General features: G+C 39.7%; 1 protein-coding gene and 1 long non-coding RNA gene across 2 annotated transcripts; one reads left to right on the top strand and one right to left on the bottom strand.

Moving 5' to 3' along the window:
• Positions 1–4981: 4981 nt before the first annotated feature.
• On the bottom strand, positions 4982–16289 carry LOC122780199. The gene is made up of 5 exons (XR_006361665.1): positions 16126–16289; positions 8930–8985; positions 8246–8350; positions 6683–6761; positions 4982–5901 (listed from the first exon to the last, which is right to left on the bottom strand). It is a non-coding gene; the product is annotated as an uncharacterized LOC122780199 (long non-coding RNA).
• tmem88a (transmembrane protein 88 a) lies at positions 12013–17041 on the top strand. The gene is made up of 3 exons (XM_044043050.1): positions 12013–12393; positions 14358–14677; positions 16260–17041. Exons 2-3 carry the CDS (start codon positions 14375–14377, stop codon positions 16548–16550), a joined length of 594 nt encoding a protein of 197 aa, XP_043898985.1. The 5' UTR covers positions 12013–12393; positions 14358–14374; the 3' UTR covers positions 16551–17041.
• Positions 17042–18660: the final 1619 nt, after the last annotated feature.

Below are 18660 nucleotides of genomic sequence, written 5' to 3'. Positions count from 1 at the left end.
TTGTTTTATTTTTTTTTAAATAATCATCAAAGACACCATGAGATATACTTAGACAACAGCACTCGTGAAAGTGAGCACTTGGCACCACCTAGTGGACTGAAATGTTCATTTATTTAGTTAATTTTTAATGACGTTTATTTGTAACATCAGTTAAAATAAACGTCATAAAAAAAGAATACACCATATTTCACTGTATTAGTTTTCCTACTAATAATTCTCTCAAACAGTGTCACATCCTGTGTGTAACCATAGCAACCACAACAACATTAGCTGGAAAAGTCGCACGATTGTATCAACGCAGTTTCACGTCAGAGACTCGTCGCATTTAAACTTGTGTTTAGCACACTTTCTGGAGCAAACCATCACTCTTTCACCTGTGATTTCATCCCCTCACACGGACGTTAACAGCACTTGTCAACAGAGCCTCTGTTTAATGTGTTCACATCATTTTTACATTGTCAACCAGTGAAAACTGTGGACGAGTCAAAGTGGCAACATTCAATCAATAAATACACCATTAAATAATGGATCAATGACATGTGTGTCATTCTGTATGTTGTTTTTACATCAAATGAATGTGGTATTTGAATGAATGAATGACGCATTTAATAATGAGACATTTATGTATTTAATTCTAATGTAAATGAATGAATGTGAGACACATGTGAGTCATTATTTAATGGTGTATTTATTGATTTAATGTTGCCACTTTGACTCGTCCACAGTTTTCACTTGTTAACAATGTATAAATGATGTGAACACATTAATCACACAGACGTCTCATTCATGTGCTCATCATTTTTAAGCAGCAGTTACTGGAGACCTGGACCCAACTGTGTGGTCAACAGTCCAGGGAGAGAACCCCTGTCATTTTTTTTTTGTAATTTTATGGCTTTTTTTGGGAATTTTTTGGCCAAAAATATGAAATAAAATTTTATAACCCCCTGCTGTCATCTGTGCCGGGGGAGCACAGCCCAGCCCCAACCCCCCAATCGCAGTGCGAGCGCGCGTAGTTTTGGCCCCGGCGCCGGGGCCAAGTGTTCGCAGCGTGCTGGATTTGAACCAGCCACAGCCAGACTGACACAACCTTGCGGTTGCGAACCAATCCACCACGCCACGAACCCTTTTGAGATTTGGGAAGGAGCTCCGGGCGTTTTTGAGTCTTCACTTTGGCTGTGGAACCTTAAACCTTGACGTATAAAGGAATTGAACCGTCAACGTCAGGACGACAAGGTTGCTCTCTAACCAGCTGAGCTAACTGTCCGCACCCTTCCTCAGGTTTTCTCACACCTATTCACTCTCTGTGTTGAATATTGGGCTTAAAAAGTTGCTTCATCTAAGATTTTGGACGACATACTATACTATGACATTTTTGACCGATTTTGGACGACATACTATACTATGACTTTTTTGACCGATTCTGGACGACATGCTAAACTATGAGCTATAAACTATGTCTGTCTGTCTGTTTGCGCTTCACACTGGTGACCAAACTTTAAAAAAAGACAGTGAAGAACCATGAGGAAGTGAGTCTGACACCTTGAGGACTTGAACAACACAACTTCATTGTCTGATGAAGTAGATCAGCTGATTAAAGTGATTCTAATGTTTGAAAGACTCTGAGAATTTTAAAAACTCAAGAACACCAAGAATTTCAGTGTTTGTTCAACAGCACATATAGCTCACTCCATCAGAAGATGACTTGTGTCACGGAGGTTGAGAGTTCAACTCTTACTGTCAACTGAACTTCTGCACTGCTTTCAAACTAAAGACCAAAATAAGAAGTTAAAAATACTAGCAACGTACTGTTCTGCAGCTCAGGAAGCATAGCTCCTCCTTGAGGAGCAGGACTTGTATGTCTGAGGTTGTCAGTTCAAGTCTTATGATAACCCTCAATTGACAGTTTTCAAAATTCTGACCTGGACGAGAAAGTTAAGTACACCAAGTAAGTCCGAGAGTCACCATCAGAATGAATGGCTCACACCATCAGAATGAGACTTGAATCGCTGAGGTTGTGAGTTCAAGTCTTGCAATCAACTGAACTTCTTCCAACTTTAGAACTTCAGACCAACATAAGAATTTAAAAATACCAGCAACGTTTACCTCTGCAGGTCAGCAAGAGTAACTCGTGCTGTAAGAATAAGACTTGCATGTCAAAGGTTATGAGTTCGAGTCTTATGGTCACCATATTGAGTGTGATGTTCAAAGTAAACAGTCAAAAGCTCTAAGAGGACCTGGAGAAGAGAAGTTGCAGGTAGCTCAGTGTACAAGAATGCTGCTGTGAAATCCAGAGCTCGTAGGTTCAGTTCTTGTGAAGACCAGTATATTTTAAAGGTCAACATCCAAAGTGAAGATTGAAATGAGACCGAAAGTCCTTGTTGCAGCAGGATTTGGTGGTGCAGTGGTTTTATTCACAACCATGGGAATGCGTGAGTTACAAGGTGACCGGTTCGATACCACAGCCTTGCAGGTTCCATTCGGCAGCCTTGCAGGGGTGGGGCAGGGCAGGTTGTGCAAGAGGTGAGGTTGGGACAGGACAGGGCAGGTGAGGTGAGGAGAGGAGGTGAGAGCAGAGGAGCAGAGGGGCAGGAGTGAGCAGAGGGAGCAGAGGGGCAGGGAGGAGGAGGAGGGGATGGAAAGGTCAAAGGTCAACTTTATATTACACTGTGCAGCAAATATAGGTGGTGGTGGCCGCCACCACCACCCAACTCTTAACATACCACCCTTCCAACTGTTTTGCTTGCTGCTGCCAACCGCGGCACTGGTACGACTCACTCGCGCCCTGCTGGCCACCGGGGGGTACGACTCACTTGGGGTTGGTCACCTGGTGTGCTGTGTCGGTCAGCAAGAGGTTAGGTTTGGTTCTGTTCCAATGAACAACCGCCGGGTGGGGAACTGAACCTGCCACCTCACTGTTGAGACACAACCTTACGGTTTGGAACAATGCCACCACGCCACAAAGGCCGCCTTCGTCTAGGATTGCTGTCTGCTTTTAATCTTGAGTTTGGATGTTGACCTTTAAAAGCTCCTGCTCCTCACAAGAACTGAACCTACAATCTACCGACTTCACAGCAGTGTTCTTGTCCACTGAGCTATCTGCTCTTCACGATTCTTCAGGTTCTCTTAGAGCTCTTGACTGTTTACTTTTAACACTGAACTCAAACAGTTGAGTTCATCATAAGACTTGAACTGACAACCTCAGACATACAAGTCTGACTCTCACAGCACGAGCTATTCTTACTGACCTGCAGAACAACACGTTGCTGGTATTTTTAAATTCTTGAGATTGGAGGGTGAGCTTTAAAAGCTCCTGCTCCTCACAAGAACTGAACCTACGATGTCAGGACTTGACATAAGCGTTCTTGCCCACTGAGCTACCAGCTCATACAGTTTTTCAGGTTTACTTTGAACACTGAACTCATACACTTGAGTTCATCATTAGACTTGAACTGACAACCTCAGACATACAAGTCTTGTTGTTCCAGAAGAACATGTTGCTGGTATTTTTAACTTCTTATTTTGGGCCGAAGTTTGAAAGTAGTGCAGAAATTCAGTTGACAGAAAGAGTTGAATTCACAACCTCAAAGACACAAGTCATCTTCCGATGGGGTGAGCTACTTGTGCTGATGATTGCAAACTACATCTTCTTAAGTTTTTTTAAAATTCTCAGAGTCTTTCAAACATTAGAATAACTTTAATCATGGAGTTTGCATGTTCTCCCCGTGTGTGCGTGGGTTCTCTCCGGGTACTCCGGCTTCCTCCCACAGTCCAAAAACATGCAATGTGGGGAATAGGTAAATTGGACACTCTAAATTGACCGTAGGAGTGAGTGTGAGAGTGAATGGTTGTTTGTCTCTATCTGTGTGTGGCCCTGCGATGGACTGGCGAACTGTCCAGGGTGTACCCCGCCTATCGCCCGATGTAGCTGAGATTGGCACAGCACCCCCCGCGACCCTCTCGTGGAGGATAAAGCGGTTAGATGACGACTGACTGACTGACTATACTATGACTTTTTTTGTAATTTTGGACGACATACTATACTATGGCTTTTTTGAGTGATTTTGGACAACATACTATACTACGACTTTTTTGAGTGATTTTGGGCAACATAATATAGTATGACTTGTTTGACTTATTTTGGACTCGGGTCTTATTTTACTGTAAGACCCGAGTGGTATGGTGGCGTAATGGTTAGTAGGTCTTGACTAACTATGTACAAAAATGTCATAGTCTCTTTTAAAGGTAGATTCCACAAAAACACCACTTTCTCTGACTACTTCAAGTTTCATCATCATCAGCTGCAGATTTGATGTCTTATGCGAAAAACACACAGACACAGGCAATTTTTCTTTTAAATTCCCAGCAATGATTGGACCCGTGTTTCCACAGACACACACTCTCAGATCTTCAACATTTAAAACCAGGAGACGGACATTTTTCTCTGGGTCTACGTCTGCACAGTGAGGGGTGTGGCTTAAGGAGTGGGGGTGGAGCTATAGTTTTACATTCATGTTGACTATATATTTTTTGTATTATTATTATTATTATTATTATTATTATCAATAGTATTAATATTAATTTGTATTCACCAGGTATCAGTGAATACAGTTGATACCTGTTCACATTTAGAGTCTGAAAGTTTCCTACACAAATACAGTCCAGATTTAAAGGGATAGTTTGGGATAGTTTTTTCCTTCTGAAATATACACTGTGTGCGACCGTCACCGAAAACATGGCGCTGACAAAAGCAAAAAACTGTTTATAGCCATTTAACTTAAAGGCTCACAATTAAATCCATGCCTGTTCACAGCTCCGATGTGTGAGAGTTAGTGCCATCTGGTGGTGAGACTGCAGATTGTAATTCACAGAGGCTTTCCTCCAGTCGTTTTTCAAAGGTATGCTGTTTTTCTCTGGAATAAATTGTAGAAACATGGTGGTTTTTAAAATGGTGGCCTTCACAAATTGAAACTCATTCTAGGTCTACAAAAACCAAACATTTTGTATTTAATTTTAAAGTGATATTAGAGTAATACAAACAAAGTTATGGGTAATATATTACATTTTCTGCTAGTGAACAACAAACAAAGCAAAAAAAGTATTTGTTACAAAACAAAAAAAGTATTTGTTATGTACAGCTTTTAAAAAGCAAGCATGTTATACAGTTGTCTCCTATGTACAGCTAGAGTTATTTAGTTTGTCATGGAATATACATATTTAGTATTTTCACAGTATAGATTCTTTTTTTTTTTACTTTTAATTCATGAATACAAATATTTTTCCTCATATCTTCACAGTGCTTGGCAACAGCTCTCGCCCGTGCTGCCACTTGTTGATATCTAGTAAGATTGTTGTCTCTTGAACGCTGTTCGTGTAGCAAATACTGTTCCGTTTCCAAACAATCTTGATTGTGGTACAGTGTTTTTTGTTTTTGCTAATTCACAGCGATCCCAAAGGGAAAAAAAAAACACAGTTTGAGTTTCAAGTTTACAGTTTTCTGGTCTTCGTCTTTATCATAAATCATGATTCATGATATTATTTCGTTTCCTTCCCTGTCATTGGAGTCGATTCCCATGATTAAAAAAAAATAGTAAAAATAAAAACAGTCTGCCTCTGGTTTCCACAGACTTCAGGGAGAAGTTGTCGAGCCTCGGCAAGTCCTGACCTTTCTGCTCCTCTGTCGGTGCGCTCTCGCCCCCCTGGAGGTGACCTGATGTTGTGGGTGTGACTCCTGTTCCTTTGTGGGTAGATGGTGGTTGTTGCGATTGATGTGAAGAGTGTTTTTTTTTCTTTGTCTGTTGTTACTGGAATTAAGGCACTTGAGAGGTTTTTGGAGCTTTTTTGGCGTCAACGGCCTTGGGACAGTCGGGCGTCAGCACCCGTCCGTTGTTCAGTAAATGTGAGCTGGGGACAAAGAGACGAGGACAGGTTTGTGTTTGGAGCAGTTTGAAAAAGTGATGTTTGCAGATTGGAGTTTTTAAAAACATTTCAATTGACATTTTTCCAGTCTTTTCTACTTGAAAAAAAAATTGTATTTTCAAGTGCTAAAACACAAACACTTAAGTAGTTTCCATTAATTTTACTGCTACTGCAAATATCTAATACACTTGACTATATGTTATAGTATATACACATACATATATATATAGATATATATACATATTTTTTTATTTTTTTTTTAAGGTAAAACCTAAGTTTTAAAATTACAGCAATGAACCCTTTTTGTCTTTAATCATTTTTCTATTATGACTGAAATAATTTAAGTCAAAATTTAAGTGGTGATGTGTGCGGAGGTGGAACAATAATTAAAATAACATGGGTGGGGCTACTGTATGTGTTGATACCTTATTAAAAGATCACAGCAGTAAATTTCAATGAAAATTTTGAATTTGTTGTTTTGTGTTTGCTAAAATGTCTAAACAGTCTAAATGATGCGATTAATTTGCTTTGTCTTTCTGTATCAAACAGAAAACAACATCATTTTAATGTGAAGAGAAATGAAATGAAACGTGTGTGTTTACATATGGAGCAGTGACGTCACATTAGCATTAGCAGCAGCAGCAGCAGGTGTAATCCGTGATTACCTGTGATCGGATCACTCGGGTCGGATGTTAACAGCAGGTGTGAACAAAGCGTTAACAAAACATCTAAGAAATGTGTGGATAATTTTTTAAGCAGCAGTTACCAAATGTTTGTACCCGCTGCTCCTCGTCCTCCTCGGTGTCTCCTCCTGCTGGCTCCGCGTGAGTGAGTGGAAGGTCCGACTGGTAAACAGGAAGTGGGCGATACCAATTAGATTTATCGAGAGCGGAGGGAGCGGATCGCACTAAGCCCATGACTAAGCCAGGAGCAGTACACTTATCCTCGTTGTGTTTTGTAATTCGTGATTTGCAGTTGTGTTTAATTTGTGTTTGTGTTTTGTTTGTTATTTGTTGGTGTTTTCTTCCTACGTGGAACACTTCATAACGAATAATCTATGTAATTCGAACATGGCAAAAACAACCGATAATGAATAGAGTAAGATGAAAAGTATAATGAAATTGAATGTAATTAATGGTTAGAATTATCAATTTAATGGTTTGTTTAACTGACCGTGGCTATTAGTTTATATGTGTTGTTACAGGAATCGTTGTTTTCTTGGACGCTTTTTGCTTGATTTTCCATTCACTGTTATACTGTATGCTAATAATCAAAAATGTTGTAAAATACATAATGTTGTTGTCACAGAACTCAGGGATTTTATAAATTATTTTCCAAGAAAATAAAGTCAACATTAAATACCTTTATGATGATTAAAAAACAATTCCATTGAATATTAACCATGAACTTTGTGTTTGTTTTTAATAGACCTCAGCTAGAGTGTGTGACATCATACATCAAAACATGAATTTAACCCAATAAAGTCTCAAGTCTTGTGACTAATTTAATGTTTCAGTACGAATAGGTTGCTAAGCAGGTACTCGAATTAAAGATGCTTATGTCAGTTGCTATAATAATCTAATAATATTATTGTTTGATTGTTTGACGGAATAATACAAACATTTATATTTTAAAAAAACAGCAAAATACACTTTATTATTTATTATTCAAACTTTTAAATAAATAAAACATTTAAAATATGAGGTAAAAAGGTACAGGCGTTTATGAGTCCACATGACTTTAAAATGTTTGCATATTAAGACTGTAAAGACTGTATGTAACCACAAGATGGAGCTACATCCCCCAGTGACAACAGTCCCTGAAGCTGACAAACACCACCAAAGTTTTCACCCACTATTGTGATCCTTTGCCTCCAGTCATTGTGTTTTTCCACCGTTATGAATGTGTGTCAGTGGTAGAGAAGGTCGGCTTCCAAACGGAAGATCTGGGTGTTTGATCCTCGTGCCTATATCTACACATCACTGTGAGTGGGTGTGACAAATGTGTGAGAAAGTGCACATGGGCAAGACGATCTTGCTGAAGCTCAAACGGAATGAGGAAGAAAGGTGATTTAACTGAGTTTGAACATGGCAGAAGAGTGAGGAAAAATAGTTGTGAATAGAGATTCAGTTCTCTTGGGGAAAATGCATTGTTGATGCCAGGTCAGAGGAAAAGATGGATCGGATGTGACTTTTGTCACTTTAATTGTACCTATTAAAGTGGCTCTAAGTGTAGTTTGCCTGTATGAGTGTGAGTGACATGGGTGTGCATAGATGAAGCACTTTAAGTGGCCATCAAGACAAGTGCTATGTAAACACAGACAACTTACCATTACATCGTCACACGTGTCATTCAACATTTACCATGTCAGAATGACTCTCTGTTGCCAACGGATGGAAGAAAACAGTTGATGTAAGGGATTACTGCGAGCCCACTGGAGATAAGGAGGGTGTTGAAAAGACAACCAGAATAGATAAACATTAGTTTTTTGCAATAGCATTTTTCGCTCCCTGTGTGTGGCTTTTCTCCGAGTTTCCTCCCACAGTCCAAAAACACGCAGATTAAGAACTAAGCAGTAATTGGAACATGTCTATATCCAATATTACTCAAACACTACATTTGGGTCCATTTTTGTTCACACCTAACAAGAAGAGGTTTAATTAAGGCATATTATTTTCTCAGTTCTAAGTGGTGGTTGTAATCTACACATAAATCATCCTCCATCTTCTTCTTCTTTCCGCACACATGATGATGCAGTCTTTGTGTGTGAGTAGTGTATGGAGGCAATGTTGCCTGGCAACACAGCCAAAGTGCCAGAGAGACAAAGTAAACCAATGTCTACATTGTCTACATATCATCACATATGTCACATATGAGCACTGCTGCCTATAATAAGCAGGTAACACAGGCCTGTGAAGCAATGCTGCTAAACAGAGGTGCAGTTAGCTGGTGTATATATGTATACTGGGTAAATCAGAGCGATCTGATAAGTGTTTTTTCCTGTGTGGTTTACCTTATTTTCGCTGCCTCCAGGTGTTAACTGCTGATCACTGACCACAGTTGCTCATTCTGGAAAACACCAAATACATTTGATTTTGTATGTGTCAAATCACAACCTGAACATATAGAGTTCAATATAACAGTTCAGTATCTTTTTTCTTTCTTGATAGGAAGAAATCGCTGGAACCAGACTCAAGAGTGGGTGGGGCCATATGTCTTGGCCAGTAGGAGTGAAGAGAGAAAAAGAGATTGTTTGTGTTTTAAGTGTTTGCCATGTCATGATGAGATTTGCAGTTTTGGGGGGAAAAGTTATATATATTTTAGAAAACTCATTACTATACTAAATGAGTGACATGTCACATGTCACACACACACACACACACGGTCATATGGATGCAAAGAGAAAAGCTCTACATACAGTCTGTGCCTAAAGCAGGATAACTAAAAGCATATGCCACTAGAAGCATTTTCAAGATTTAAGTTGAACTTGAAATGTAGTGGAGTGTATGCTTCCTACAGCCACACAACTCTCATTCACAAGTGAGCCTGCATTTTGGGAGTAAAGTAAAGTAACAAGGATTAAAGTAACATTCATCATTTAGTTCATTCTAAAGTTTGACTCTCAAAACTGAGATACATCTAGATTTTACATTTATATTTGTTCTGACTAAGTTTCAAAGCTGCACAACCCTCTGAAATTACATTATGATGAAAAACTAAACGCATTCAAAAACAATCTTCAGGGCATCGTGCATGAGCCAGTCTCTCGTTGCTACATTTAACTTTTATTTGTGTCCAAGTAAGATAAAGGACATGAGGCTGCCAAACGTGGAGATGCAGGGACTGTCATTGTAGTGGACACAGCAGCGGATATCCCGGTTTCAAGGACAGGAAGGCTTGCTCTTCCTCTACCAACCCGCTCAGACATTGACGTACACATATAAACAACATACAATGTGGCTGTTAATCGCGAAAAATCATCTATTGCTCCCGCTTTTTTTTTTTTCCACCCAGAGCAGTAATGGCATTAGCTCCTGTTCCTTGTACCGAATGTTCCAATGGCCTGAATTTCTCCAGGGAATTCATCTATCTGCCTCTGGACAGAAACAAATAAACAAAGATGCCCAGAGTGAGATGAAATTAAATGAGACTTCATATCAAAATACTAATTCCACCCTTTGAACTGAGCCCCTCTGGTTTTCTTATCAGTCCCTTGACAGATGCTTATTGCCCCACCAAATTAGTCAATGTTCTCCCCTGTCCTCATTTCCTTCAGCTCTCTGCGAGCCAAGCTCTGTTTTTCATCTCGAAAGGTCAAAGGGGCCACTTCTCTGCCATTTCTGCCTCTCAAGCTCTGCGTTGTGAGCCGTGGTGTTTCATTGGTCACACCCTCATCAGCAGAGAGAATACTGGGATGAAGGTTCTGGAATATGGGGCAGTTTGGGAAACCTCCAAATTCTGGATTTTGGGAGGTGGTTCTTCTTCTTTCAGCAGCTCCCTTTAGGGGTTGCCACAGCGGAAATCTATTAATGTTAGAATATGCTGGAATTGTTGGCTGATGCAGAGGCAAAGTTGGCAACACTGGCCGCTTGCAACTATGTCAGCAGTGACTTTTCATGTAAACAGATGTGATTAATCACACTTCCTCAAGCCCAGACACAGTAGCTTGCATGAGTAGGGACTTGTTTAATTCAAAGTTGAAACTCAGCATGACAACTACAGTTGTTAGCAGTAGATCTCAGCTATGCACACTGCCATCTAAACAAATGTAGGAGCATTACATTGATCATTCATTTGTTGTTGTGAAACTGCAGCTAGCTTTAGCTTCAAGTTATTCATCCCTACATTCTGTCAGAACAGAAAGTGCTAGTATCCACCTCTGCCGTCTTCAGATTTACTCTCAGTGGTTTTTGAATGGCTTTTGCCTGCTCGGCGTTTAGCCTCACGAAACTGGCATTTCATATGTCTCTGGAGGTCTGTTCTGCAGGGACTTGTGAGAGTATAAACAAGGCTTTAGGTCTTGGGTGTCAATGAGGCTCAATTACAGGGCTGAACTGAAAAACGACTAGGCCACAGTTCAGAGCCAAACCAAGCTTATAGATTTATAGATAGAACAAAACAAATCAGAGATGCGAGTGTGAGAGTGGATGGTTGTTCGTCTCTATGTGTGCGCCCTGTGATGGACTGGCGATCTGTCCAGGGTGTAACAGTAACTCAGTGGCAGATCTCCTGACGGCTGTGTTGGCAGCGTGTGAATGAGTATGAAAGATGAGTGACACAAAAATAAGACTAGAAGACAACAGAAGCGGTATATAAACACAGACCATTTACCGATGCAATTTCCATGAGTTTCACCTGATTCTCTCTGCTGTCTTCCAGTAGAAGAGCACACACAGACCTGTAGTCACATTTATCTTAGCCAATAATGTGCTGTACTCAATCATCTTTACTAGACGCATATTACTCCCCTCTGGGTCTTCAAAGTCCACATTAAAGTTGTTTATTTCTTTTACAGGACGAGCTAACTCGATACTATCGCGGTACGAATAAGTGTTTCAATGGAGGAGCAGGAAAGACATAACATTATTATCTCATGGGCCGAATACAATTGTTTGACAGCCAGACGTGACCTTCAGCTTGATCCATGTTCTTTCGCTAATGTATCCGTCATTACCAAAGTTTCAGATACCTGCTTTAACCTGATTGTTCTGCTCCTCACACACACTACGTTATGTCAAACAAAGCAAAGAAAACTGTAAATACCAGCAGAGGGCAGCATCTCTGCAGTGTCTCATTAAGGATGATTGACAAGGATTACTTTTGGTTTAATCAATATGATGCTTTTTTTTTTTTACACTCATAACTGTAAAGCAGAGTTTAAAGAGAGGGAAAAGTGCAAAGAGGATTTGGGCAGCAAACCCTGACTCCTCTACAATCTGTCTAAACAAACACTCTTCCTCCCTCCCCCTGGTTCCAGAGGTTATCACAGAAAAAAGCCCCCCCGATGCTCCCCTGCCCAGCAGAAACAGCCGCCTTTAACACGGAGCAGCCTGTGTATTCGTGTGTAAGGCAACACAGGATACTCTCTCTCTCCCTCTCTCTCCCTCTCTCGCTCAATCATATCTCAAACTGGAGTTGGTGTGAGGAAGCAGAATGTCAGGAGAGGAAGTTCTGAAGCCAGTGGGAAAGCAAAGTTTGCCTGAAGTCTGCGCTGCTCTTTTCTGAAGTTTTTGCAGGCACATTTCTGAGGATACGTCCCTTTTTCTTTTCTTTTTTACTCTAAAATAGGTAGTAACTTTTATAAACCTAACTTTTTAAATCGAATACCAACCTCAAGACCTGGGTTTTCCTACAGAGAAACCTACATACATCACAGGGAAATTCTTGAAATTCTCTTTGTCTGGGACCTCTCACCACTGCTCTGGACTCTGCCTCCACCACTCAACTGCAAGAGGATACATCAGGTTTTACCGCACAGTAAGTCTGTCATTAACTTTGTATAGTTTGTTTTTTTTTAAAGAATATATGAATTGTAAAGATAGGAACTGTGTTAAATAAATGTTTGCTAAACAAAAATGTAAAATTTTACTCAAATGAATGTGTAATTTAGCACATTCTGAATTCCTTTTATTCTGGAGATTAAAAAAAAAACATTTGGAGGTAAGGGTTGTTTTAATCTGGACATTAGAAGGCTGCATTGGTGATGTCATCAAAGGGCAAGTAGTAAAGGTCAAGGCTGAAAGTCAGTAATACAGAACATATATTGAATTTACATATATGAAATGTACGGCATGTGTACAGGAGGCAAAACGTGTGTCTCTATTTCATTATCACACTATGTGAAAAAGTCATGTAATAATACATGAATGAAAGACATTGGAGGGGAAAATATTTGCATTAGTAAACGTGCAGGAAGGAACATAATCACACTAAATTGCTTAATTTATAAAAAAAAACATTGATAACTTAATTACTTTAGACTAATGGTTCCCAAACACTGGGTCAGGACCCAGAATTGAGTCACAGGAAATGTTTTTGGGTCCCCCAACAAATTTAATTAAGATGTATGTGTATTATGTATTAAATGATGTGCAATGACGTTTTAATTCATTTTTACCAAAAATCTGTTTGTTTACCAACTCCAAATTACATTTGTTGTTATATATGGCTGTAAATGAGTTGCTATATTATATTTATATTGTGATTGAGAGTGAGAGTGACATGAGAGTTTGCCATCTTTAATAAAAAAGTGGGTCCCTCATATAGAACGTTTAAGAAATGGTTCCAACAGAGACATATTTCTGGATCTAGTAGACGGTTTGGTATACGTTCTGGAAAAAGGGGCAAAAGTGAATTATACTTATGAATTTTAAACCTTTATCTTCAGATGTACAGAGGATGAATATATGTGTTTATAACACAGTCTGTCACCATATACCTATATTAGACAATATCCCTATAGGTATATACTGTTATAGTTTACATTTATGTATGAGACTAAGCTATATGATTTGCATTCATGGCTTTTGAGAATGGACATGTCTGGATGGATACATGGTCTTCGAAATATCGTTGACAGGCCATAATGCAAAACATTGTTTATTAGCACAGTGGCTGCTAACACTATAGAAAATAGTGGGAGGTGGTGGAATGTTCCCCTGTGGTTTTCCATGACATGTGGAAAAGGTCCAGGTCAGTGAAATGACATAAAGGCCGAGAATCAAAGCTCACACTTCAACGGTGAAATATTCATTCAACAGTGCCGTGACACGGTTCCAGTTTTCCAGATGCTCCAGGCTCATTGTTCTGGGTGGTGGTTATCCTGGAGTTTGGAGGTGGAGTCAGTGGAGCCCATTTCCTCACACTTAGAGCTGTGCTGTTATCTGTGTTGACTCTCCACGCCTTTCAGCACATTACGTAAAGGAGGCCGTTATTTAATGGATAAACAATCTTTGTGTTTTTAATAAATTTACAGATGAAATCAGGGCATAGAATGGAGATTTAATATGGATGCCACTTAAAATACTGTAAATGGATAGCTCAGGATTTGTATTTTTTGTTTTTTTTAAAAAAATGTGAATGTAAGAGGTACTGACAGAGTCAGCACCATGGTTATAATAGTTTGGGATTTTTAATTAGTTTTAGTTTTTACATTTTAGTTTTGATTACTTCTTAGAAAGGGTGTGCTAGGTTTTATTAGTTTTAGTTTTTTGTAATATGGAATAATTGCCAGGTACAAGATTCATGGGCTTTGGTGTGGGGATTGAGTGGTCTTAAATCGGTGAACATATTGTTGAGATATCATAGGCATAGATTTTTATTTCGCCAACCTAATTAGACATAAACACATTATTTGTGTTGATGGCAGGGTTCAAATTAAGTCACTGTAATGCATAACATGAAGTCGATTCACTTTTTGACACTTTTTTTTTTCCCTGCAGTTGAGACAACAAACAAAATGAGTCTGTCACGGAACGGCACTCTGGAGAAGGCGATGTCTGAACGGTCTGAGCCACGCACCCCCTCCAGAGTGGGTTCAGGGGTCGTGGTGCCCCCTCCTTATTCGCTGGGCAGCAGTGAGGCTGCTGACACCCCGCTGGAATTGAGAGGGTCTCTGGACTGCTGGGCGTGCTCTGTGCTCGTCACCGCGCAGAACCTGGTCATCGCACTGATTAACGGCGTGCTGGCCACCGTCGTGTTCGGCATCATCCTCACCCCGGCTCTGTCCATGATCATATTCGGCTTCCTCTGCCACTCCACGGTAATGGTCACCAGTGGTTTATGATTAGATTACATTAACCAAAACATTCTCCATAGGATTTTTTTTTTTTTTGATTTCTATTCAAGGAAACTGACCTTTTTATTTCGGTAAAATTTTTATGACGTCACCCGCTTTACCGTCTCTGCTATAATGTCTGCGGCCAGCCACTATGAAACATCAGGAAGGAAGGAAATGTTCACAACCAGCCAGGGTGTTGTCTTTAGTTCTTTCATTATATTGTGTGTATTTGTCACTAATGGATCACTATTACTCATTTGTTTTGTGCATTCTGCTGCTGGAGTGCTCCCTATATAGCAAACAAGAAATCAAACTAAAGAAGAATAAGCACTGCTTCCAGATGTCATTAAACTAGATCCTTTTGTTATTGTTTTGACTGAGACACATACCGAGCATTTACTATGATTTAGCATGTCAATCAACGTGTCACACACGCCCCTCACCCCACCAGCCCTGCTGTGAATTGCCTACATACGGAGAAAAGAATAATGTTTTTCCAGAGATTTGACCCTGTTTTTACAAAATTGTACTGAATTTTTTACAAGCTTGCTTTTTAATTTTTGCCAGCTGCGACTACACTGCTTTAGTTACTTTGTGCAGTGCATTTGTGTAGGTGAAGGTATTAACTGGATATATATATAAATGAATGAAGGTCAAGGCTGTGTCCTTACAAGAATAATTGTGCAAGCCTGTGTGTGTGTGCAGACATTTTAGGGAACAGGGGCTCAAGTAGAAAAAATAAAGTTGACAGACTAATTCCACTGCCAAAAGTGGAATTAATGAATTGAATTAAATATTAATTAAATTCAAAGTAAGCAAGTTTTCTTCATATAACCCAGGAGTAATGACCTTTATTGATTTTAGTTATGTTCATTCTAACTAAAGTAAACCAGTTGTTAACTGGTAACTGGTTTGAATTAACTCAATTCATTTGAATAGTGTTATATCAAACTAAACAAACGCTGTCTTCATATAACTGGCTTATATAACTTTGGTGTAATTAAAATGTGTAGCATTTGAAGTTTGAGTGAACAACTCATTTGGTTGTTACAATTAAAGGTACCATTTAAGTTTTTTTAGTGGTATTATGTAATTATTACAGTATGTAATTTCTGACATTATAGGGGTCTCTAGGCGCAGGAAGCAGTGTGGGATTATGGGAATTGTTGCGCTTTGAGGGTAGAACATAGTGGATAATGATCCATTAGTGACAAAGACACGCGATAAAATGAACTAATACACACTGTTGTAACTAATCGTACCAAAAAGTCCTTCCTGACTCTGATGTTTCCTAGGGGGTGTGATCAAGATTTGCAGATTTCTATGGATGTTTTGGAAGTGTTGGATACGCCATTTAAATTAAACATTTATTGACACTAAATGTCATATATCATATCTTTAATAATACACTTAATAAAAATGTGTCCTACCTGGTCAGAGGGCAAAAGGACATGTCCCACCTGTGCTCGTCACAGGGTCAATCTGCTTATCCATCCATGTGTGCGTCCAATTGTTGGCATTCATGCCATTAGTCATCAATTGTCCTCCTCGTCTTGCTGTCCAGGTGCAGCCCCACGGAACGTCAGTGTTTTGCTCAGACGTGCTGGATGATACCGGCTGTGTGGCTCTGCTGGTCGTAGGCTTTCTGCTGCTCACGCCTCTGCTGGTCCTGGCACTCGCCGCCTTCTGTCGCCTGGCCCGACACCTCCAGCTCGGCATGTGCTTCATCCCCTACAGCCGAGCCGTTTACAAGAACCTGCCCGCCTCGCGTAACCAGAGGCCCGATGCAGCAGGAGGCTGCTGTGGCCAGCAGGGGTCTTCAGAGAGGGAGGGGAAGGGTAGCATATGGGTCTGAGGAGCTGAGAGGAGAGGAGAAGATGGATTTATGATTGTAAGATGTATCCCTAAAGTCAGGTTGTTTGCATCCAGCTTTTTTTTTTAAATGCAAATTGCAGTTGTATCCACTTGCATTGTACAAATTCATCATCATTTATATTGACTGTCTGGAGGTCAGTGTTTCCTTTTTATATTATTCCATGTGTATTTTTATACTTTTTTTTTAAAGAAAAAAAACGTTTTACTTTTATACTTTTTAGACGTATAGTGTTACTCGACCTCAAGCTGAATTTTGTGAGTCCTGCGAAACTCTGCTGCCGACAACCATGGAAATAAGCCAGTTTCAAGTTAGACGGAGGTGGAGTTCAAAGAAATGTATTACATATGTTATATAATGTGTGCATACAGTATAGGAATGTCCATCGAGCATCACTTTGCTGTAATGAAACATCGTTGTTATACCTGTCAGTTAAGTTTGCTATACTTGTCAATAAAGTTGTATCATTCAAACGAGTAACTATAGAGAACGTACACACAGAAACACAAGGCTGCTCAGTTTCGCAGTCAGTCTCCCTCACAGTGACATCTTTTCTTGCAAACATGACTGTGAACAAGTGAAAGGTCACTCACAAAAAGACTGTCTTGATCCAGATTTCAAACAAACTGCAAAATACCAGTTTCATCGACCCATGTGAGATACAATTACATGATTTTTCTCAAACCCTTATTGGCATATTTAAAATCACAAATGATATACAATTGTCCAAAGAAATCTGATCTTCCAGTTTGAACTTATAATTCATCTTTTAGCCATAACCTATATTTTCAAAAAAACAAAAACCTTCTAGGCAGAGGCTTGTTTTGTCTGTTTGTCCGTTGAAACTTTATGTTGTCTATCTGTCATTTTACCATTATAATATCACTATTGGTTATTTATTTATTCACCCTCACCATTGCATTTACTGTAAAGCCCTAAGCAAATATGGTATCAGTGTTGGAACAATTTGACCTTCTTTAATGGTAAATTGTAGCACACCTGTAGTTTGTATTACTGACAAACACCTAATAAATAAAGTTGTCAGTAAATAAAATTGCAATAATTTCCAAGGAGGCATACAGTGTCATAAAGTAGGGATGTCCCCATCCGATATTGATATCGGATATCAGTCCGATATGAGCCAAAAAAAAACAGTATCGGATTATATCGGACTGCCTCTAAAATCTCCAATATAAGCACTCTGATACAAACAGTCCATTCCGCTCCAGCACTTCTATCCAGCATCGCCCGTTATGATCACGTGAGCTCTGCGTGTTGGATGCACGTAGAGCTCACATGATCACAACAACAGTGTGTGTGTGCTACTGCTATTTCAGAGGTTAAACATCCTTCTTTAACCTCTGAAATCAGAGGCTACGAAGCCGCACAGCGAGCGTGAGCTAGCCGTTAGCACCACATTTTATATCCTGGCCATATATTAATCGTTGCATTTGTCTGTTTCAACGATGTCAACCCCCTACCTGCATCCTGAAGGCCTCAAAATCTGCCACCAACGCCTACAACACACAATCATAACCCCCAGCCACCGACAACCATCACCTACCCCTGCCCTACCGACAAAATCTGACTCCAAGAACTGACTTCAAAACTTGAGAGCCCTGATAAACTATTGTTGTAGTTTGAACAACGTTTATCAATAACAGGTCTAGGGACCCCACGGGTTCCATGAAGAGGTCCCAGAGAAAAATAAATTAAATATGAATATAAATTACTTAAAAATGAAAAACAATAAAGGTAATATACTTAAGAGTTTGAAGGATCAAAGACAGATACACATGTGTAATATCAAATCAAATCAAATACATGTAAGTGGCTCTGTGTTGGTGTGTATGGTTCAGTCCGTTACTGTATGAGCTGAATGATGATGATGTGCTAAATCATTAGCGTGATGCTAATGATTTAGCATCACTATTATATCACTATTAGTCAATACTTCATACACAAAGCTGTGTCATTCACACATTCAAGCACATCAGCAGAGCCACCACTCCCTATACCTCTGACCAATTAAGGCCTCCAAAATCTTAGCAGCAGCCCTGCACGTCAGGTTGGTTTGTTATTCATATTAATA

This window comes from Solea senegalensis, linkage group LG13 (genome assembly GCF_019176455.1).
Source record: "Solea senegalensis isolate Sse05_10M linkage group LG13, IFAPA_SoseM_1, whole genome shotgun sequence".
NCBI classification, from domain to species: domain Eukaryota; kingdom Metazoa; phylum Chordata; class Actinopteri; order Pleuronectiformes; family Soleidae; genus Solea; species Solea senegalensis.
This window is presented reverse-complemented; position numbering and strand designations above follow the sequence as displayed.

Excerpts from the sequence above, each read along its gene's own strand:
- tmem88a (XM_044043050.1), top strand. The coding sequence starts at position 14,375 with ATGAGTCTGTCACGGAACGGCACTCTGGAGAAGGCGATGTCTGAACGG. Across the intron at positions 14,678-16,259 it reads GCTTCCTCTGCCACTCCACG|GTGCAGCCCCACGGAACGTC; the intron begins GTAATGGTCACC and ends CTTGCTGTCCAG.